Source organism: Lytechinus variegatus, chromosome 1, assembly GCF_018143015.1.
Source record: "Lytechinus variegatus isolate NC3 chromosome 1, Lvar_3.0, whole genome shotgun sequence".
NCBI lineage: Eukaryota > Metazoa > Echinodermata > Echinoidea > Temnopleuroida > Toxopneustidae > Lytechinus > Lytechinus variegatus.
Window position 1 is genome coordinate 74782350 of NC_054740.1, and position 24820 is coordinate 74807169.

Genomic DNA, 24820 nt, shown 5'->3' on the forward strand with positions numbered 1-24820 from the left:
AGTCCCCCAGTTGTTATCATAGTGGTACGCGGCGCTCTAACATCTTTGGTATAAACTAGGAGAAAAACAGCTGGTGAGTACGATACCTGTGTCCTGATGTATATTTTCTTGTATTATGTGAATATCTGTAGTAATAGTGAAACTGTAAGACTCTGTATTGCTTATTTTAACTGTTGACAGGAATATGATTAAGAAGATGTATTCCATACATTGCAATACGCATTTAGAAATAAATACCACGAAGTAGTAATCCTTCTAATAATGTAGAAACAACGAACACTTTCAGAACCACGGGTTCTCAACTAAAAAGTATTTTATACGTTTGCGACATTTGTTTAGTTCTTTCTGCTATTCAATATTGTCATAGAGTAGATAAGCGATGTTCCTTATTATGTATTTATTACGGTTAAACTATGATTGACAATGGAAAAGATATCGACGTAAAAAAAATATTAGGACGATCAGAAATCCATATGAAACAACGATGTCCACCGTCGAATTCCTACTTAAATTAAATTAAACTTTGCTGAAACTCCATAGACATGCCTGTTTAGTTCAATTTTGGGTCATTTAAATTATGTGTACAGAAGTTTACTTAGAAATCTTCCAAGTACGACAAAAAATGCACATTACGTCACTGAATCATCATCCAACACACCACGATTATTACTCTTCATCGTCACATTTTTTAAAATCTATACTTTAATCCACGTAATTGCAATTTTATTCATTTTACTAATTTGTACTGACGGACTCTGGTCGGAGCCATTGTGCTCCTCTTTCACGCCCCCCTGTTACACCCACAAATGTAATAATCGCCCACAAATGTAATAACGCCCACAAATGTAATAACACTTTACCCACAAATGTAATAACGCCCACAAATGTAATAACACTTTACCCACAAATGTAATAATTTCACCCACAAATGTAATAATGCACTTTACCCACAAATGTAATAATTTTTGATCGCCCACAAATGTAATAATGACTTTACCCACAAATGTAATAAATTTGAAGGGATTTTTGGCAAATCCGTTCTGAACTAAAATCGTATAGTAATGCGTTCATTTAGCACAAAAGTGCAAAGTCTCATTTCCTGACCCGGTTAATTAAAGAATTGTAATATAAGTCCAAAGTCTTTATTCCAAACCCGGTTGTTTCAAAAATTATAATATAAATCCAAAGTCTTTATTCCAGACCCGGTTGTTTCAAAAATAATAATATGAGCCCAAAGTCTTTATTCCAGACCCGGTTGTTTAAAAAATTATAATATAAATCCAAAGTCTTTATTCCAGACCCGGTTGTTTCGAAAATAATCATATGAGCCCAAAGTCTTTATTCCAGACCCAGTTGTTTAAAAAATAATCATATGAGCCCAAAGTCTTTATTCCAGACCCGGTTGTTTAAAAAATTATGATATTAATCAAAAGTCTTTATTCCAGACCCGGTTGTTTAGAAAATAATAATATAAGTCCAAAGTCTTTATCCCAGACCCGGTTGTTTAAAAAATAATCATATGATCCAAAAGTCTTTATTCCAGACCCGGTTGTTTAGAAAATAATAATATAAGTCCAAAGTCTTTATTCTAGACCCGGTTGTTTAAAAAATAATCATATGATCCAAAAGTCTTTATTCCAGACCCGATTGTTTAAAAAATGATAATATAAGTCCAAAGTCTTTTCTCCAGACCCGGTTGTTTCAAAAATTATAATATAAATCCAAAGTCTTTTTCCAGACCCTGTTATTTCAAAAATTATAATATAAATCAAAAGTCTTTATTAATAATAATAATAGGCATTTATATAGCGCCATCTATCTAGAAATAATCTATTCCGAGGCGCGTTGTTATTATTATTACCCCGGCTTTAGCTCGAGCTGCCTCTCAGCGCTCATGCATTCAAGGAACTAATCCTACCGGGTACCCATTCACCTCACCTGGGTCGAGTGCAGCACAATGTGGATAAATTTCTTGCTGAAGGACCCGGTTCCAGACCCGGTTGTTTAAAAAATAATAATATGAGCCCAAAGTCTTTATTCCAGACCCGGTTGTTTAGAAAATAATAATATAAGTCCAAAATCTATTTTCCAGAACCGGTTATTTCAAAAATTATAATTTTAGTCCCAAATGAGATACATTAATGATATTCCAGTGGAATAAAAATGAGAATCGAGCTTAGTCTTTTCTCCAGACCCGGTAACTAAAAGCTGAAACTTTATAGTAATGTGTTTATATAGCACAAAAATGCGAAATCTTTTTCCACACCCGGTTAATTAAAAAAATATGATATAAGTCCAAAGTCTTTTTTCCAGACCCATTTATTTAAAAAATTATAATAATTATAAAAAACAAAGACCCACGATCCTATTTATGTTGAATAACATGGAAATGTAGCGTAGTCTTTCTGTCAGACCCAGTTATAAAAGTCATTAAAAACACAACAACAACAACAAAACAAAGACCATGCAACCATTAAAGGTCAAGTCCTTTTCAGAAAAATGTTGATTTGAATCAATAGAGAAAATCAGATAAACACAATGCTGAAAATTTCATCAAAATCGGATGTAAAATAAGAAAGTTATGACATTTCAAAGTTTTGCCTATTTTTAACAAAATAGTTATATGAACGAGCCATGCAGCTACATCCAAATGAGAGAGTCGATGATGTCACTCACTCACTATTTCTTTGGGTTTCCATTGTTTGAATTATACATTATTTCAATTTTTACGAATTTGACGATTAGGACCTCCTTGCCTAAAGCACAAAATGTTAAAATAATAAATATCCACGTGTTGCAGGAATGAAACTTCATTTCACATGACAATGACGAGAAAATAAAAATGTTTCATATTTCATTTAAGAAAATACAAAAGAAATAGTGAGTGAGTGATGTCATCAGTTCCTCATTTGCATACCGACCGAGATGTGCATATAACTGTTTTGTGAAATGAAGCGAAACATTAAAATGCCATAACTTTCTTATTTTACATCCGATTTTGATGAAATTTTCAGTGTTATGCTTGTTGAATTTTTCTCTTTTTATTCAAATCAAGTTTTTGTTGGGGTGGACTTGTCCTTTAAAAAAATAATTTCTTGTATATTCCTTCCTTTTTCTATGAAAAAACCTAAATAACAAAACATTAAAATACATATGAAAAAAAACTGAGAAATAAGATATCAGTAAATAATAGGGGGATTACTTCCAGAAAACGATAAAGTTGTTGATTGACGATCTATGATATATTATACTGTATAAATGAAAAACATTCTAACAAGAGGGGATAACCATTCCATTCCATGTTTTTATTTGGCAATAAGTCATGATTGACTATTTTTGCCACCCACTGTATGAGAAGTAGGGTAGCAATTTTATTTAGTATTATTTTTATTACTTCTTTTTGTCTCACCTGCATAGCAGAGTGAGACTATAGGCGCCGCTTTTCCGACGGCGACGGCGGCGGCGGCGTCAACATCAAATCTTAACCTAAGGTTAAGTTTTTGAAATGACATCATAACTTAGAAAGTATATGAACCTAGTTCATGAAACTTGGCCATAAGGTTAATCAAGTATTACCTAACATCCTTTCAGAGTTTCATGTCACATGACCAAGGTCAAAGGTCATTTAGGGTCAATGAACTTAGACCATGTTGGGGGAATCAACATCAAAATCTTAACCTAAGGTTAAGATTTTGAAATATTATCATAACTTAGAAAATATATAGACCTGGTTCATTAAACTTGGACATAAGATTAATCAAGTATCACCAAACATCCTGCATGAGTTTTACGTCACATGACCAAGGTCAAAGGTCATTTAGGGTCAATGATCTTTGGCCGATTTGGGGGTATCTGATGAATTACAATCAAAACTTAAAAAGGTTTTGGATCTGATTCATGAAACTTGGACATAATAGTAATCAAGTATCACTGAATACCTGGGCAAGTTTCAGGTCACATGGTCAAGGTCAAAGGTCATTTAGGGTCAATGAACTTTGGCTGAATTTTTTTTTTTGTTGAATTACCATCATAACTTTGAAAGTATGTTGGTCTAGTTCATAAAACTTGGACATAAGAGTAATCAAGTATCACTAAACATCCTGTGTGCATTTTAGGTCACATGACCAAGGTCAAAGGTCAATGAACTTTGGCCATAATGGGGGTATCTGTTGAATTACCATCATAACTTTGCAAGTTTATTGATCTGACTTTTCAAACGTGGACATAAGAGTAATAAAGTATCACTGAATATCCTGTGCAAGTTTCAGGTCACATGATCAAGGTCAAAGGTCATGTGAGGTCAATGAATTTTGGCCACATTGGGGGTATTTTTTGAATTACCATCCTATCTCTGTAAGTGTATTGGTCTAGTTCATAAAACGTGGAAATAAGAGTAACCAAGTATCACTTAACATCTTGTGCGAGTTATAGTAGTTTTCAAAGTCAGCACTGCTGCTATGTTGAATCGCGTGATGCAGGTGAGACGGTCAGAGGCATTCCACTTGTTTATTATTATTATTTCTTGTATATTCATTCCTTTTTTATGAAAAAAAACACAAAACCTTTAAATACATATAAAACAAAAAACTGAGGAATAAGATATCAGCACACAATATGGGGATTACTTCCCGTAAACGATAAGGTTGTTGATCGACGATCTATGAGATATCATATAAAAGAAAATCATTCTAACAAGAGGGGATAACGTTTTAACAAGTTCTTCGGTACTTTAAATTTTCAGTGTACCAAACACCATTTGTAGTATATTCAGCATTTTTTTTATTAGTTACAATTCCAATAATCTCAGTGGCCTAAGATATATTTTCTGGGGTTATATTGACCCGTTAAGTAAAGAGAGAGAGAGGATTTATGTGATCAAGAAGTGATAAGATAGGAAAAAAAACTGATTTGAAATGACTGAAAGAGAGACAGGCAAAGAAAGAAGAGCCTCCTCCCACACCCGTACCAGAGTTACGGAGTTAGGCTGTCCCGTCGGTGGATTCAGGTCCATCAACATCTTGAGGTTTAATCTTTCCAGGGGGCAAACGTGTGTGTTTGAGTTTTGTCAGACGTGTCTCAATCAGATATGATTATTTACGTCTGGGACCGACCTTTAACGTCACCATCCGAAAGACGTGACCAGGGCTCGAACCTCTGCATCAATTTGTAACTTCCCCACATAGCTTGGATTACAGGCGCACGCCACAACGCCCAGTCTTTAAATATGGTGTAGTCTTTGCTCTAGACCCATGCAGTTATTTCAAAATAGGAAATTATTAGAAACGATAAAAACAGACAAACAATATTAACAAAGACGCCACAATATCATTGATGTAGAATAACGTTGTTGTTGTTGTTATTTTGGGTTTTTAAGGCGCGTACCATTCAGATCTGAATATTTACGCCTTTTATTAATTTGACGTTTTTGTGGTATGCCTTATCACAGGGTTTTATATTTTGGGAGATGCTGGTGTCTAAGTTTTTAGATTAATCTTTTGCTTAATTTGTATTTTAAGAGAACTGGATGTGGAGTAAAGACAACTCTCTAAACCCAAGCATTTTAACTGGGTTTAATTTTAAAGATTGGTCTTAGCTTTGATTTTTTATCTTATAAATAGCTGGGTCTAGACGAAGGTCTAAGTATAATAATAATGTTATTCAACAGGAATAAGAATATGACAAAGTATTATGTTTTTAAGATTGTTTGAATTAATTTCTAAATGACTGGGTCTGGAACAGAGACAACGCTCTAAACATGTGCTTTTGTACTTGGTCTTAATTTGGAGGATTGTTGGTTCTTAGATTCGTTGTTGGGGGTTGGGTTTTATTGTTTTTTTTTATTCTTGAAATAATTGTGTCTGGAGGAAAGTCTACAATCGATCTCCATGTTATTCCACAGTAGTTAGATTATTGGGTATTTGTTTTAGACAATTTTATTTTTAAATAATAACCAAGTCTGGAAAATGGACGTTTTCTTTGCAAATGCATAATTACAATGTTTTGTAAGGGTCTTAGTATTATTATACAAAAGAACCTGGGTGTGGGGAAAAGACACATTTTTTACTGGGTGTAACTTTTGAAAACTGGTTTTAGATTTGATTTTCTTTTTTAATTCATTTCTTAGATAACCTGGTCTGGAGGAAAGAGTACGTTTTACAACTCATGTTATTCCAAGAGAATATGATAGGGTCTTATGTTAGAAGATTTTTTTTGTAATTTTTGTAATGATTAGGTCTGGAATAAAGACAACATTCTAAACCTCTTTTTAAAAACATGTTCTATGGTTCAAGGGTTGCTTGGTATTAGATTTGGAGTTATTTATATTTTTACTCTTAGCCTTATTTTGAAAAACAAATGACTGGGTCTGGCTGAAAGACTACACTATATGTCCATGTTATCCAGCATTAATAAGATTATGGGGTCTTTATACGGTTTCTGTTGTTGTTGTTGTATTGTTATTTACAATTTTTGAATAGCAGGGTTCGGAGAAAAGGCTAAGCTCGATTTTCTTTTTTTTCCACTGGAATATCATTATGGTATCTTAGTTTGGACTTATATTATAATTTTTTAAATAACTGGGTCTGGAAAAAAGACTTTGGACTTACATTATAAATTTTGAAACTACTGCGTCTGGAAAAAGACTTTGGACTTTTGTGCTATATGAAGGCATTACTATAGGGTTTTAGTTTTTAGTTTTGAATAACCGGGTCTGGAGAAAAGACTATGCTTGATTCTCAATTTACTCATCGCGCGTATATTCACAATATGTTCAGTATAATTTAAAACAACAACAAAGACTTTGATTCCACCAGTTTTAATTAACTGGGTCTGGAGAGAAGACTAGGCTCAATTCTCATTTTTATTCCACCGGAACATCATTATCGTATCTTAGTTTGGACTTATATCATAATATTTGAAACAATCGGGTCTGGAATAAAGACTTTGGACTTATATTATTATTTTTTAAACAACCGGGTCTGGAGAAAAGACTTTGGACTTATATTATCATTTTTGAAACAATCGGGTCTGGAATAAGGACTTTAGGCTCATATGATTATTTTTAAAAAAAACCAGGTCTGGAATAAAGACTTTGTACTTATATTATAGTTTTTGAAACAACCGGGTCTGGAATAAAGACTTTGGATTTATATATAAAATTTTTTTAAACAACCGGGTCTGGAAAAAGACTTTGGATTTATATTATAATTTTTGAAACAACCGGGTCTGGAGAAAAGACTTTGGACTTATATTATCATTTTTGAAACAGTCGGGTCTGGAATAAAGACTTTGGGCTTATATTATTATTTTTTAAACAACCGGGTCTGGAATAAAGACTTTGGATTTATATTATAATTTTTGAAACAACAGGGTCTGGAAAAAGACTTTGGATTTATATTATAATTTTTTAAACAACCGGGTCTGGAGAAAAGACTTTGGACTTATATTATCATTTTTTAAACAATCGGGTCTGGAATAAAGACTTTAGGCTCATATGATTATTTTTTAAACAACCGGGTCTGGAATAAAGACTTTGTACTTATATTATAATTTTTGAAACAACCGGGTCTGGAATAAAGACTTTGGGCTCATATTATTATTTTTGAAACAACCGGGTCTGGAATAAAGACTTTGGATTTATATTATAATTTGTTAATTAACCGGGTCAGGAAAAGAGACTTTGCACTTTTGTGCTATATGAACGCATTACTATACGATTTTAGTTCAGAACGGATTTGCCAAAAATCCCTTCAAATTTATTACATTTGTGGGTAAAGTCATTATTACATTTGTGGGCGATCAAAAATTATTACATTTGTGGGTAAAGTGCATTATTACATTTGTGGGTGAAATTATTACATTTGTGGGTAAAGTGTTATTACATTTGTGGGCGTTATTACATTTGTGGGTAAAGTGTTATTACATTTGTGGGCGTTATTACATTTGTGGGCGTTATTACATTTGTGGGTGCAACACCCCCCCCCCATATTTCCCTACTTTTCACCCATGTTGAAATGGTGATTCCATGCTGTGTATATCCTTTTCATTTTTCACCTACAAATACAAAATATATATTCATAATACAATTAATTTTAGATCATGGTTGTAGGGCCTTCCCTAGCAAGCCTTTGTCGAAGATCGGTGAATCAAAATCCAAACAGCAACAACGTCCTGGGTTCCGTAAAACATAGGTTAGCGATTGATCGTACGCTTGATTTTCACGATTGATTGTACAGCAGTTGTACAGTGTAGTACAGTTAATGTAATAATCATAGAAAAATGTTCTACGATCATTGCTAAGTTTTTTGTTACGGGCCCCCGGACTCTCGACAAACTGCATTGGTATTTTTGTCCGGTCCGAATCTTAAAACGATGTGCACTGTAAAAACTGTGGTGTTAAAACTGAACACCAATTGGTGTTAATAGAGGACCACACTCTGAGGTGTTAAAATAACACACTAGAGATTGGACATAACACAAAAGAGTTTAAATGTAACAACCATAGGTGTTGTAATAACACCTATACGTGTAAAACTATCACCACCAATTTAACACAGGTGTAAAATAACTGGTGTGGTCCTCTATTTACACCGGTTAACACAACAGTTTTTGTTGTGTGCTGTCCCTGTTCACCAACTTCCGACAATGTCCTCTAATCTGTCCGTAGAAATTTGACAGACTTTTTCAATAGACTCTGAAAGATGCTTGCAAAAAGCGTCTGAAAAGTGCATGATAAAATACACTATTGGGTATCCTGCGACATTACCTGCTGTGACAGGGGTCACTGTTCACACAACGTTTCTGTTCGGCCGGTACTGACCTCTAGCATGGCTAGAATCTGTTATTACTGTGTCAAGTTTATTAGACTTGACAAGGGAAGTTAAAAGAATGGGAGAACTATTGAACATGCGGTGAGTTACTTAAACTAGCAGTATATATGTTGGAGAACTGTTAACTCGATCGACGGCAAGTCTCCAGGCACAGTTCTCTGGTTTCCGTAATTCGCAAAGTACATTATACAAATTCTGAATTAGTGATACTAGATTCACCACTAACTGTGAATGTCTCTATCAGAGAGGGGATTCGTTGTCTATTCTTCACTCTAGACGTAGTGATATAAGTGTCAAATATAAGTCTGTGCTTGCAGACTAATCTACGACCTAAAAAATACAGAATATGCAACTTTGTTCATGTCAAGTTTGGTGGGAATGTAGACTGTATTATCAGAATATGCAGAAAAGGTATAGCATAATCTTGTAAATCTAGGGGTGGGGCATAGGCCTAAACCACGCATTCACACCTACACACAAACACACACACACATACACACACACCTTCGCACACAGGTACGCACTCACACATATCATAAACAGTCAAGAAATGAATTATTGAATTTCTATCAACAAATACTACTTAAATCGTGGATAATGTAAAGATAAAAATTAGGGTCTATTTAGTTTGTAGGTTAGATTGTGTGTTTAGTTCAACACGCAGATTTTCCGTCGGAGCAATTGTGGCAGAGGCAAATTTCATGGAACCATCAAACACACAAGTATGAAAATATTCATGATTTCAAGTAATAAAGTGAGAAGAAAGGAAATCCCACCTAAGGAATACGCATAAAGGCGTATATATGACCCTTTTTCACAAAAAATGCTTGATTCTAAAATTCAATAAATTCATTATTGGTTATCAGATTTCGATGAAATTCCACATTCTTGCTTCATGAATTTTGCTCTATTTATTTAGATATAATTATTTTCACCACAGAGTACATCTTGAATTCCGTCAGAACGCTCATTAGATAAGATAAGTTTGCTATATCAAGGTAGAAAATGCAGATTATTCAAACATGGATTCCAGTTATTTATTCTGGAGAATTTTTAGAATGAGCCATTATGACATGTTATGACATGAAATCGCAATTTTTTACGGCCTTAGAATAAGGTTATTGGACCTAGAGTTATGCAGTCTGTAAACATGATCTTTTACACTGTATACGAGCTCGGAACTGTAATTCAGAGCATGCCATTACTTTGTAAACGTATCTTTTCACTTATAAGGAGATCGGTATCATGGAGGGTGAGGCAACGACTTCAACGGGAGAGGCTGAGAAGTTTATTCTGAACAACACTGCTGATACAGAACCCCAAAAGACATCATTCGGATGGATGTGGTTCAGACCAAAATGTATTCAGGTTTGCCAATAGTCTGTTTGTCTCTATTCGTCAAACATGTTTTTTTTTATTTGCACGTCCAGTAGTGAACTTCTTATAAGATTTCTCTTGGACAAGTTACATTAGAAGTTTATTTGTGCTTTCTTTGTATGTCATTTTCATGTATATGTATTTCGCAATCGTATTCTGCAGCTGGGATAACCCCTTTCTTCCCGCCTTTCATGCTCTTTGTAGCTTTTTGGTTTTCCCCATTTTTCTCTTCAAATTCATATACCTGTTAACTATATTATTGATTCAAATAGTGTATTCTTATTATTGGAATGTATATATTTTTTATTGTTCACTACTTACGAAATAAATCAATCAATCAATAAGACATGTGTTCAAGGCATAAAGGGTGGGTGAACGAATGCAAAGAGGCCATGGGCACGTCCAAACTGGATTAAAGTGATCTGAGATATCAACTCTTCTTGCTGAGGATGTGGATTTGCGCTCACGCTGATCGTATACATACGCATCTTGATAAAAAGAAATGATCAGACTTGATTCAACTATTTTGGCCCCGTTAAAAGTTACTTTTATGGTAACTTTGCCATGCGTCGAATGGAAACTTGCATGGATTTCTTGATTCTGATCGGCTGTTGATCAGCGAAGTTACGAATGGATGGCAAAGTTATAGTAACTTTTATGAAACAGGTCCCCAGTTCTAAATACATGAAATATCCAAAGACATTTGTTCGCGGTTCGCTTTTATTCATTTAGGCTTATCTTATTTGGCTTGTAAAAATAAGATTAAGATAGGACTACCACCTCAATAGACAAAAAAACAGCATTCAGCGGCCCAGCGGGGAAAATGGATGAAAAAAAATCATGATGTACTTTCGAATTAGTCGACTTGCCGAAAAGTCCCTACTTTTTAACACTCAAACATATAGCATATGGTTTTGATCTTTCCTAGTTTTAGAGTCAGTCTTAACTTTCTAGTTCTAGCCTTCATTGCATCACAGATATTGTATGTCTTTCATTGGTGCTCTACTGTTACCTTTGATAATGTCACCCCTTCTTTGATCGTTTTCATGAAGAGGTTTATAGTTTGTTTGACGGTGAATTCAATCGAATGTGATTGATAATATTTGATAGGCTGCATTGCTCAACTTTTTTATCATTATTTCCGTTTAGCAGAATGTTTAACTGGATAGATGATGAAATTAATTTACCAAAATGCTTTTTATCACCATTTCAAGGGATAGATTACGATGGCATACATCACGTTCCAGTCATGTAGACATAGTAAATATTAATTTCATTCATTTCGATCAAAGGGATTTATTGTCCTATGATTACCGAATCAAAGTGATTTTTATTATACAGATATTGACTGATGGTGTGTGTAATATAAACATTCTTTGGACCGCCGGATATATATTTTCCCAAGGGGTTATATTTTCCCGAATCGCACAGCGCTGAGGAAAATATAAATCCTTTAGGCGGTCCAAAGAATATTTGTTTACACACCCCATCAGTCAATATCTGTTATATTAGATAGCCTTGAATGATGAAGATAGATCTAACGTTCAGTCTAAACCTAAAGTTAGCTGAGGGAAAATATAAATCCTTTAGGCGGTCCAAAGAATATTTGTTTACACACCCCATCAGTCAACATCTGTTATATTAGATAGCCTTGAATGATGAAGATAGATCTAACGTTCAGTCTAAACTTAAAGTTAGGTACAGTGCGTGCAGTAGATCAGTTGTGTATGATACTAACAGTGACTGATGGAAATGGTATAACTATAAGTAATGTTAGTCTAACGCATTGAATGTCCATTTTCTCATTTAAATCAAGTTTGTTGAGGCCTTACTTGTTAGACCTAATTAAGAGTCCAGTCCAGGTCCAGGAACCAAGACAGATCAAGAATGATTGTTGAGCCATGATCAGGTGCAGATTCTGATCTAGATCTAATGGGGATGAGATAAACATGAGTATGTCAGACTATACTGTTGGTGTTGGTCCTGATCTCTCTGTTGTCGAACTAGGTCCAAGACCATGAATCTAACTAGATCTAGGATCTAATGTTTTTGCTAACACTAACGTACGTTGTCGTTAGCAAGAATTAACGTTAGATTAGATTCTACTCTAGATCTACTCTAACTTTTAGACTATAGCCTAACTTAGATCTATATCTAACGCGTTAAAAAAGTTAGACCTAACTTAGACCTAGGCTAGCCGGCCTAGCCCATATCTATATCTACTAACCGAATTTTATCGTCCAAAAGTTGATTTAATTGTTCCTCATTGCTCGTCGGACATCACCACAAATCTTTGAAGTTAGGCCTAGACTAAATCCAAAAATTTTAAAAGTAAACTAAGCTTCAGTCTCTATCTGCTAAAACTAACTGTCATTGGCTCCACTCACCAATACTGTATTATTTCCGTGTAATTTGTAACGTCTAATCCACAAGAGGGCGACATAAACGTAGAAAAATATATTCATGGACCGGCTTGTCAATATATTCATTGAAAGTGGACCGGCTATAGGAAAATACATTGATTTCGATAATGTCACGTGACGTGCTATGACCAATCACGCTTGGCTATCTGTCTTGGCTATCTAATATTGATCATTATAACTCATTAAAAGGAACATATCATGTTAAATAGCATGCAATTATTCATTACCAAATCCGAAGCTTTATTGTTTTCCTTTCTATGATCGCATTTTTTTTGTTTTACTTTCTTTATACTCAGGTGATCAATAACCCGCTAGGGTACTGTTTTATGCTATGTCTCTTGACTATATGTCAAAGTATGACTTCATTTGGGTTAGTCTATGTCAACCTTACCACCCTTGAGAAACGCTTTGCCTTCAACAGTGTGCAAAGTAGTTGGATATCGAGTTCGTATGACTTCTGCAATCTCGTCGCCGCTGTTTTTGTTACTTACTTTGGCGAGAAGGGACATCGGCCTCTCTGGGTAGGGACTAGTTCTGTTCTCTTTTCCGTAGGTAAGTGTAGCTATCACCAAGTGTCCGTTTTCCAATTTCCTTACACTGAATGTGGAAGAAAAACCAAGTGTAGGAGAACTTCCAGTCACTGAGCCCACAGGGTTTTCTTTTCAAATACGACAGTTTTAGTTTGTTGAAGGGTACATCTATCTATCAGTGCAATAAACAGCTATCATTATCGCCGAAATCAAGCAAATGGCTACAGGAAATTTGCGGCATGATCCTGCCGATTTGTTAAAAATATCACTTAAAACACAAAGATCACAGACAAAGTATAATACTTTCATATTTAATTCATATGATTTATTTTTACCAACAGGATCCATCATATTTTCAATGCCTCATTTCATGTCTTCAAACTACGTCTATCATGAGACCGTGTCTGATTACTGTGGTTTGCCAAATCAGACAAACTTGTGCGATGGTGAAGCCATACGTGAATCTGATGATGAACGATTCCGTTTATACGCCTCCTTCTTTGTCATAGGTCAGGTAGGCATATAAGGATTCTTTTAAATATAGATAAAGATACATAAACATAAAACAGTATTGTCATGTCATATTATGTATTCTTCGTCCACCTTTACATCTGGTGATCATATTAGCCCAACAGGGCATGGATACGTTCAGCTGAAGGAGTATAAGGTGAATCATGGTCTTACATGACCATGCAGTGGATCCAAAATATCTGGATTAATATGAAAGAAGAAAGAAATCCTGAAAAAAATGAGAGCAAAGTGAAGTTAGATCAAGAGTAACACTCAGTAATGTCAGTATCTTTTTAGGATATAATTTATCTATCTGTCAGTCGTACCAATTGATATCGTCGTAATTTCTCTCTGTGTTTTATGATGGCAAAACTATATAGAATAAATTAAATTAATATATTGTCATCGCATTATTTTAGTTTCTTCATGGTATAGGATCGGCATGCCTGTATACCCTTGGTGTAGCATACATCGACGAAAATGTCCCAACAAAACATTTTGGAGCATACATGGGTAGGTAGATATAACCATCATGACTAAAGAATGTGGAAGGGAAATGTATCAAAGTCAAATTGAATATCTTAGTGTACTTTTAGAGTGGTTTGAGTAGTGTAGTGATATAGTTTTTGTATCGTGCACTTGCCTAAAGTAAGGAGCCTTGGGGCTGCGCCCCGAATTTTCTTGAACAAGAAAAACAAGAAAAAAGGGAGAAAAGGGGTGGAAAAAAAATATGGAGAACACGTCATGGCTTGGAATCGAATCCACGTCCCTCAGACTGAAAGACGAGAGTCATGCACTCGACCGCATCGCCCCCAATTATGCTCTTTGGAACCAACATGATCAACGAATCATTATTGCTTTGTTACTACGAAAACGCTCCCCCTCACCCTCTCTCTCGCTCTCTTTTGCAGGCGTTTACCAAGCTATCTGTGTGATCGGTCCCTCACTTGGTTATGCACTAGGTGGTGTGTTTCTCAGCATCTACGGTGATTTGAATGTTGATACCAATACGTAAGTTTTTCTTTATCTCACCATTGAATCATCTTTGTAAGTTTAAAAAAGTGATATAAACATTAGGTGATAGAGGTCAGTTTAGATCACCGTTAATCACATCCTCATGTTCATGTTCAATAGAAAGTCAGAATTATTTTTATATGGGCTTGTTGCAAAATTGGTTTAATTTAATGTAAAAGTAAATGGGAATGATCACATTCAAGATACTGCATGGCATGGCTCCCATTTATCTCAGTGTTGCAGACTTCGAAGTTCTCATAACACCATGCTCCTGAGTCGCCCACCTTTAAAAAGATTAGACTTGGCGAAAACTGATCGAACCTTTGTTAGTGCTACAGCCAAACTCTGGAATAGTCTCCTTTCCTCAATAATAAACGTATTCTCTGTTACCTTGTTCAAAACTTAACTAAAACTTATATTTTTCAAGAGAGTTTCAATAAATACGTAACTTTTTTGATATATTTTTTAGAAACGATTTGCTTTCCTTTCCCGTAATTATATCTTATCCGTACTTTTGTTACTTATCCTGTTAACTATTTCACCATGTTAAGTATTGAAATGGGAAGTTGAGTAAAAAATGCTCAATATGAATGATTAAATGTACAATTACTATTATTATTGTGTACGGTTTATTATCTCTTAATGTGACTTTGTAAACAAATATGCCCGATCTTAGCTTTATATACCATAAAATTCCCATTCTCCTTTACTTTCATCTTCAATGACTTAATTTTTTGTGTTTCTTAGACTCACAATAGATAAGACAAACCCTCTATGGGTAGGTGCTTGGTGGATTGGCTTCATAATGAATGGAGTTCTTCTCTTCATCTTCTCGATTATCTACATGGGATTCCCAAAATCACTTCCAGGTAACCGTTAGAGTATCCACAATGACGTAACCAATTCAACAACATTGAATGCATCTAAAATGAACATACCTCCAAAATGATTCTTACAATATCATTTCTGATAACTTGAGTCATACTCTCATAAGGGTCGTGTAGAATCCTCAATAACACCTTCCCGGAATCATACGTGTACATTAATTTGATATTATGTTCAAAATAGCCACCACTGTCATTGGTTTTCAGGAGGAAGTGTGATCATGAGAGATCGTCAGTTTGAGACCCAAAAGGGTAGTGAATTCACAGGGAAAGATGGCACTGTAAACCAAACCAAGGATTTACCACGAGCTGTGTGGAATCTTGTCACCAATCTTCCCTTTATGTTCATGAATATGACCGTTGTCTTCCAGTTCTTCCTCTTGGCTATTCTTGCTGTCTTTGGACCGAAGTATATTGAGTCACAACTTAGCATGAGTCCAAATGAGGCTGCGTATTCTATGGGTAAGAACCAGCTGTGTTTTTGTTCTTCTTAGGATTGATAAAACATGATTTTTTTTTCAGATCATCGTTATATATATATATATATATATATATATATATATATATATACATATATATATATATATATATATATATATATATATATATATATATATATATATATATATATATATATATGTATATATATATATGATATTTGATAATGAAATAGCGAAGGTACAATTTTATTCCAGGTCCTTTAAAAATAATAATGGGACAAACTTACTTACAAACCTACTTACGAATAGCATCGGATATCGAAAGCTTGGTTTGAAGGTTCGGCAATTGCCTTTGCATGAGTTCGTAAATATGGTCTAATAAAATAATGTTATTTTATTTTTATGCTTAAAGAAATTCCAGTGTCACGACATTAGATTCATATTTGTTTTTAGCATCTTTGGTGGTTTAAATTTGAAATCATTACTTTAATTCTCTAGATATTTGTATTAATTCCGAAAAATAGCAAACATGTGTTTAAATTTTAATAAGATTCCACGGCTCATTGGTCTATATGCACGAAGTTCGCCATTTCTGACATTACTTTTTTTTTGGCCAACGACTTTTCAACTGACAATGGATTGGTGAATTCTTTAAAGCTTCATTATGAAATGGAGCATATCTCCCGAAATCAGTACGTAGGTCCAATACTTAGGTTATAGGATGACAACTCTACACCAGAATCAGAAAAATCCAAATGTGTCCACGAATGATGCGTCATCATGGTCATGGACATTACCACTTTTGGTTTCTGGTGTATATACTAAAAGCTTTCATGATGACATTCTAATACCAGCTTCGTTCCTTTATATACATGTCTACTTCTATGAAATCAAATATTTGAAAGAAGAAAATGTTACTGCGGTTTTTTTTTTACAAAAGAAACTTATGCATATACGTACTTCAAATGTATATATAAAAAAAACACTAAAAATAAAGAGCTTATGTGATACTGACTTTGTGACTTAGCAAATATTTTCTGCGCTTACAAGATTTTGAGGGAAGATCTATATTTTTGTAAAAGATATTTGTATTAATTCCGTTAATTTAATTAAGTAGACACAAACGTAGAAGCGACATAGGCCTACATGTACCCCAAACAAGCATAACTCTGATTCGATCTCTCTATCTCTCTTTCAAAATGTTCGTTTTATCCAGGTATATTGTCTGTGTCAGGTGGTCTCAGTGGTGCCCTCATTGGTGGATTACTTGTCAACCGACTTGACCTGAAGTTTTCTGGTCTAATGAAACTGTGTGCCGTATGCGCATTTCTGTCGATGTCGACATGCTGCGTGTTTACCGCTGTTTGTCCGACGATTGATTTTGCAGGAGTAACAGTGTCATATGAAAATAAGTAAGCACATTGATTAATATGTACATGTATATCCAACACGCAGATATACATGTATGTTGATTTATCGCAAAAGAATATCATCTCTGGTGTTTTCTCTTCTTTTGCATCGGCCAGGTTGATCATTTACGGCATTACAAACAATCAATTCGGTGAACCAGTTTTATTATTTTCAGCAGTTATTTGTTAAGACCTATTTAACAAAGAGGAGTAGTCTAGAATAGTCTACCCATCAGTGACGTACTGACATGAGGAGGGTTTGGGGCGACTACGTCCCCCCCCCCCCCACACAAAAAAAAATCACGACCAAGAAAAAAAAGAGAAAAGGAGAGAGGGAAGGGTAAAATAAGATATTATTTTCTAAATATCGTCAAATTAATCGCAAAAATTGAATTTTATAATAAAATGATGAAATGATATCCAACCCCCTCAAATTTTGGGCGCATTACGTCAATGTAACGACCGGTTGGTCTAGATAAACAACTGAGAAGACTCTCAAGTAGACCTACGTCAATATCTATATCTATATTATTTCATACGTTCAGTTATAATAAGAGCAATCATTGACCCTGCTATGACGTGATGTTTTTAAATTTGTTTGTTCGTTTGTGTTTTTTTTGTTTTGTTAAAAATATGAACGAGTTCCAATGTTCATGTATCTTGCCTTTATTGTTTTAAGGAGTTTATCTCACGAGGGCGCTCCGATCTTAAGTGCACCATGCAACTCTCACTGCGTCTGTTCGAACAGCTATGATCCTGTATGTGGGAGCGATGGAATCATGTATTTCTCTGCTTGTCATGCTGGTTGTGAAGTCGATACTCAAATGAACGCTGATTGGGTATGACGCATCAACTAAAATATTCATAGTTTTATTCCCTCAGTCACATCAGCAAACACGACTTCAAAATCGACCGACGGTCTTGACATTTTTTTTTCCAAGTCATCATGGATTTTTTTTTAACATGCATTTTGTCATGGCCCTGGGGAGCAGGGGTGCTGAGTATGTTTAATGCCATATGCAGTATCCCCCTGAAAATAGACATTTTAGCAAAATCATCCTCATTTTGTAAGGTAAACCTTTTGAAAAGAAAACCTTTTTTTTCTTTTTTTTTTTGGTTGCTCATTTTTTTTTCCTTACCAGCACCCCCTCTTCAAAAATCATTCCCAGGCCCCTGCATAACACAATAGGACAGCCGCTCTTATGTGACGTCAAAAATAAAAATGAAAAGTGAAATTCTAAAAACTTTTTTTAATATTTGTTGGATTTTCCTCAATCCTTCACTAATATTTTAAGTTACATTTTCTGGTATTTGTACGACATACCTTTCTTCCGGGTGAACTTCCCCTTTAGTAATTGATATTTATAGCGACAGATATCTATGATAGCTCATCACCTTGTTGATATTATTATCTATCCATAATCATAAAAACACATTTTGTTTTGAAAGAGTTTCCTTGAGTGCCGCTGCATAGAGGACAGCAGTACTTCGTCTGGACGAGGAACTGCCACTCCAGGGGTTTGTGACACATCGTGTCCTTACACTGAACTCTACTATGCCGCCATCTTTTTCATTCTACTCTTTGGTGCCGTGACAGCTGTATCGACCTGGACTGCTAGCATAAGGTAGGTGTAAGGGGAGGAGGTACATTATTGTTAACTGACGTACATACATGCTGAGACCGTTCAGTTAGTTGGATCATGTAGGTCTACAGCCTCATCTTTAGATCTCTGTCACCTTTCTAGCCCTCTTTATGATATCTAATGAAGATGTGAGGTAACTTGGTGTTTGTTAACTGCCAGCTATTAAACCATGCATGATAAAGAGATAGATGCCTTTTAGCATGTGATGTAAAGAAATACCCACCCCCGATTCACCTGTTAACAATGTTGGTCGTTGTTTTTTAAGTTATTTGTTTATTATTTTCTAGAATCGTTTCACACAGTCAAAGAGCCTTTGCACTAGGAATCCAAACTCTGATGTACGGATTATTAGGTAAGTGTTAACGCATTTTCAGTCAAATGTCATGCTTCATGAATTTTGTGGGCATAGCAGAGGATGAACGAAAATTTATCACTAAGTGTATCTGCTGAAGGTATTATATTTAAAAAAAAAATGGATGTGATGTACCCTCACCGTTTTGGGACATGTAAAGTTCTTCCTTGACAAATTACATGGAAGCACACAAAAGAATATAGTAGCTTACTTGATAATTGGACAAACAAAATCTCGCTTTCTTTAATTTTTGTAAATTGAAGTAACCACCCACCCTTGTTCATTAACTTTTAAGGTTGTGTACCTGGCCCTATCGTCTTTGGTGCTTTGTTGGATGAGTCGTGTCTCCTGTGGGAAACCAGCTGCGAAGGTACGGGGAATTGCTGGCTGTATGAGAATCGAGACTCTGCTCTCTGGTTTCTTGTTCTCAGTGTGAGTTGTCAGTTTTTAGCCCTGGTATTCTTTCTCCTAGCTCTGATTTCATACCGCCCACCTGACAAACATGATCCAACCGAACATAAGGATTCTAGCAGTGATGCAACTAACGTAGATATGTTAATGGCCAACTCTAATGCCAACGCTTGATCTCCTTTTGGAGAACTATATTCTTTGGATTCGATTTTGTGATGCCAATATTCTACAAAAAGACTGGAACTGTGCTATTTTTTATGACAACAAACTGCCAGTGAATGGGGGAAGGGCAAGCGCACCTTCTCAAAGTTTTGACACCGGGGGTTATTTTGTTGTTCATCGGGATATATGTTTTAAAGCCCCGCCGCCTTTCTCCCGTTTTATCTATTTTCGAAGCTTGTTCCCGACTGTCTTACATCGCGCCATATTGGATTTAACGCGTGCTCAGTGCATTTACCTCCTTGTCCCCTTACTACCTTTTAGTTGACAATTAGATTGTACTTGCATCCACACTAAAACGAGATCTTTCTTTCAGCTATCAGTTTATATCAAATTAGAAAGTAATAAATTCATGAAATTAGCTAAATTTATTGTCGTTAGCTCATGATTTGTTCATTAAAAGACAGTTATGAGATGTATACCGGGAGGTGGGCACTCGGATTTGGAACTGGAATTTGCCATCTGAGATGTGGGTCTTCGAGAACTTACGCCTGGCTGACGGGCTTAGGAATGGGAGAGAACAGGTTGACCAATGGACAAATGGGTGAAAATTATATTTGTTTTGAACTGCTGGCTAGGCGTGATAATGAGACCAATAGGGTCCCATATACCATCACTGCTACCATACACGAGTGCCCGCCCTCCCCCTATCGGGTAGGAAATAAATAGAGACTTTTCGATGTACGTATGGATGATCAAGAAAAGAGTTAGTGCATTGTCAATTGCCGTCAAGACAGACAACAACCAAGAAGTCGTGTAAAATTGACGAATAGAAACAACAGTTTAGTCCTTGATTCTGGACTAACGACATTTTTGCAATATTTCGTCAGCTCTAAAACTTTTTATGATGAAACGGCTATCCCTGTTCAACAATTTTTTCGCAGAGCTAGAGACTACTCAGTTGTTCTTTGTCAGTTTACGGACATTTGAAAATACGGTGACATGACATTTGTTCCTGCGACAATTGCTCCTGGCTTAATTTCGTTTAAGATGAATGGTTAGGGTTGGAATCGCAACAGGGTCTTAGGTTAGGTTTAGGGAAGGGTATAGTGTAAAACTTAGGGTTGAATTGGTCATTTTGATTAGTGTGTGGAATTTAGAGCGGAGCAATTGTCGCCAGAGCAAATGGAACCGACAATACATTCGCTCTGAATCCAGCGTGAGTTGCTGATCGAGAAATCCCACTCTCTTCGAATCTTCTTTGAGGGGAATCCACGGTTCACTGACTCATGAGTGTGCACAAATGGACACAATAATTATGATTGTGCAAACGATTTGATCTGCAATTTTCATTTCGGTTTTCATTCCTGTTTAAGAATACCTTTCATCTCCAACAATCACAGATTATTTTGATTCATACACAATATTGAAAACAAAAATTATCTACATGTGTTCATAGAATGAAATAGAAATCAAAGATGCTTCACTAAAGTGATTAAATTAAGCGTATGTAAATATAATATAAAAAAATAATGCCCATCAAAATCGTGTAATGGATAGAATCCTTTTGCAAGAATGCTATAAACATTTTTACTTGCTAAAGAAAGGTAATGACTACTGATATATTTTAATGCCCATTATTTCGTGGTAAAAGAAAAGTAATATATACGATATAAAAGTAATGCCCATTAAATATTTATAATAAACAGTAATCTATACAGTGAACATGTTAATTGACAATATAAAAGTAATTCCCACTAATAAACTAATATTTATGAAGTTGAGTCTATTGAAAAGTATATTTTTGATGATTGATTAAAAGGTAAAGGTAAGAAAAAACACAACAATGCCAATAAAGTTGATTATATTTTAGATGATTCTATGGGAAATTTGAAAGAATGAGGGACTAAAATTCATATCATAATCATTTTGTCATATCATTTACATAAACTTTGAACAGTGAAGATCATGCATTAAAATAGGTAAAGAGGTAGGGTTTATCATATTATATTCTGAGAAATCATCTGAATAACACCAATTATTATGCTAAAAAATGGTAAACATATCTTCCGCTCTTCTAAACTTCATAAGTAATTGAAATGAGGTATCAACGTAGACTTCTATAATTCTGAATTTCATCTCTTTATCAATGTATAACGCATAAATTTAAAAGCTTAAATGACACAAAAAATAATATCGTATCATATTCATCGTATTCTACACCAATGACAACCAGTTACTGTTCTTATCCTTCTTTATGCATATGACATTTCTTCTTCGGTCGCAGTATCATCAGTCGTACTGTTGGTATGGCTAGAATGATTTCTTACTCTTCTTCAGGAGATATGACAATTGAGGTAGGTCGGAGTTTCCTGCAAAATAAATACTATTAGTAAGTAAACGCTGAGGTTATGAATGGAATTGAATTTTAATTGATGAAGATTATTAAGTAGCAAAGATGCCTCAAATACTCTTACAATATACCTCTGCTGGTGGTTTATCATGTATATGGTGGTGCTGCTGATGCTGATAAAGCCGCTGCTACTTATACTACTGCTACTACTACTGCTACTACTACCACCACTACTTCTACAACCTCTACAACTAATATTATACTTAATTGTGATAATAATAATCATAAAAATAATGACAATGACAACAATGATAATTATAATCAATAACAATAAAAATGCTTATGCTAAAAAATATATTATTACAGGAATTGTAAAAAAAATAATAAAAGGGAAGAAAAATAAGAATATTAAACAGATAGAATTGTCCTATATTTACCCTCTTCTATTCCGTTGAGAGAATACAGATATAACGTTTAGCTAGATCACCCCCCCCCCCCTTCTCTCACACTCCTAAGATCATTCCTCTTTTACTCACGTATATGTAACTCCAGCAGAGTCCATCATCATTTCAGATGCTTTCATGAGGTAGATGTTACTATCCCTGTACTTATCAGAGGCGTAGAAGACGTGTTTAATGCCTGCTTGTATGATCATCTTGGCACAGTCGTTGCAGGGAAACAGCGTTATATAAATCTTACCCCCTCTGACGTCACATCCCTGCTTCTCCATCAATGCGTTAAGCTCTGCGTGAGTCACTGCAGTAACATTCATGAAAGTAGGCCTAATCTTACAAGATGTTCAATGGCGACAGTAGGACATTTTAGATTAGGTGGCAAAGATCTAAACATAATTTCTGTTTTAATTATTCAAGAGATGTTTGTTACCGAGCAAGAATTTTTTTAGAGGGCATTCTAAACATGTGACAAGGTATGAATTTGGTTTTAAAGTTGCTTATCTGCAGGCAAGGGAGCTAGGCGAACGATTGTTTAAAATAGGTTATATTTCCATAAGGGAAAAAAAGCACGACACAGTATGCCATTAAAAAGCGCAGAAGAGGTTTGCACAGGCTCTACTAATGTAAAATATACCTTGAATGCTTGTCAGCAACAGACTGGACTTCTAAGGGAACCCCCCCCCCCCTAAAAAAAAAATCCTAATTTTGAAAGTGAAATTAGGTATGGAATAATTCTTTGTTTTCAAAGTGCTAAAGAAATGCCTCTTCGTTTTATCATTTTTTATGGGTGAGAGGGAGAACTTAGGAAAATTTCCTCATGATTCATTCAAAATACATCTTATTTCCTTACATTACAGACTATTTAAATAAACGCTTAGAGCTCTCTCTAGTCATGCTTGTGGAAATTATCATTTTACATCATTTCACAGCTTGAAAATGATTTGACATCACTTTGTTACTTCCTACTGTATATTGAAGATATTTATGAATAGATCAGTAGGTAGCTCATTCAAGGGCCTGGTTTGGACAAAAAAATACAAGCCCCCCCCCCAAAAAAAAAAAAAACTATTTTGTTTGTTAACTCCAAAATGAAAATAACAAGCAATGAGGTTTTGCTCAAAAACCTCACTTTTGCTCAAAAACCTAATTTCCAGGTGGTGCTGCGTCTGGCAAATAACATACGCACCACCCCCAATAAATCTGGGGATGCTTCAGCAGCCCCGCTTTCCAGGGCTATGCCCATATTCCATTGTCATTGACGGGGCTATTTTAAAAAGTTAGGCATGAATTTTGAAAGGCGGAAGCATATATTCAAGTATTAAATCGATTCCCAATCGGTTTAATTCCGATTAGCTAATATTTAAAATGAGTGTATACATTCCATTTTTTCCAAACATATGTTAATGAATAATTCAGTGACGTACAGATGGGCGGGAGATTGGGGGCTTGCCCCCTCCCCAAAAAATACGACCAAGAAAAAGGAAAGAGAAGGGTGAAATGTAATATCATTTTCTGAATGCATGGTCGTCAGAGCAGAGGATTATCTTTTGTGTTTGGGGACTGATCAATAGATGTCCCCCCATGAACAATATGAACAATGGATAATCCTCTGTGGCTCTGATGAAGCCCATGAAAAAAAAAATTGCGCGATACGCCATATCTGGCCCCTCTAAATTTTTTGCTCATTACGCCACTATAATTTGTCAAAGTTTGGTAGAGTTATTCGGTCCTAATTCCTTAAAGCACTTGGGAAGTTAGATAAGATTTATTCTATTTATACACGGTTAAAAAAGCCCAAACAGTTCGCAGACTGATTTCCATTGGGGCCGAGTGGAACATAATATACAATTGACATAGTGAACATTTTAAAACCAGTGTTTAACGAACAATATATATGAAACAGAAGCATCAATGAAATATTACAAGGCAATCATTGAAACGTGAAGAGGAGGGGAGGAGAAGAAAAAAAGGAAGAAGAAGAGAAAAGTGAGAGGGAGAAGAAAAAGATAACAGAGAAGATAACAGAAGAAAA

The 24820-nt window shown here is 35.2% G+C and overlaps 2 protein-coding genes across 2 annotated transcripts in view; one reads left to right on the forward strand and one right to left on the reverse strand.

The window, feature by feature from the left end:
* LOC121422888 (solute carrier organic anion transporter family member 4A1-like) lies at positions 1-22296 on the forward strand. Its single transcript, XM_041618120.1, has 13 exons — positions 1-73; positions 10062-10196; positions 12925-13180; positions 13500-13672; positions 14088-14181; positions 14580-14679; positions 15430-15551; positions 15774-16028; positions 17223-17418; positions 18095-18254; positions 18865-19040; positions 19346-19410; positions 19706-22296. Exons 2-13 carry the CDS (start codon positions 10074-10076, stop codon positions 19993-19995), a joined length of 2010 nt encoding a protein of 669 aa, XP_041474054.1. The 5' UTR covers positions 1-73; positions 10062-10073; the 3' UTR covers positions 19996-22296.
* Positions 21322-24820, reverse strand: part of LOC121422893 (deoxycytidylate deaminase-like) — a 23447-nt gene continuing 19948 nt past the window's right edge. Inside the window, exons 4-5 of the mRNA XM_041618133.1 lie at positions 22870-23089; positions 21322-22352 (exon numbers count right to left, since the gene is read on the reverse strand). Of these exons, the coding sequence (XP_041474067.1) occupies positions 22307-22352; positions 22870-23089 (266 nt within the window). The 3' untranslated portion in view covers positions 21322-22306. The remainder of the gene's footprint in view (positions 22353-22869; positions 23090-24820) is intronic.

What these genes read in the sequence shown, in the direction of transcription:
- LOC121422888 (XM_041618120.1), top strand. Translation starts at nt 10,074, where the DNA reads ATGGAGGGTGAGGCAACGACTTCAACGGGAGAGGCTGAGAAGTTTATT. An exon ending in TTGAATGTTGATACCAATAC is followed by an intron (nt 14,680 to 15,429) that starts GTAAGTTTTTCT and finishes TGTGTTTCTTAG; the next exon opens with ACTCACAATAGATAAGACAA. An exon ending in ACCTGGACTGCTAGCATAAG is followed by an intron (nt 19,041 to 19,345) that starts GTAGGTGTAAGG and finishes ATTATTTTCTAG; the next exon opens with AATCGTTTCACACAGTCAAA.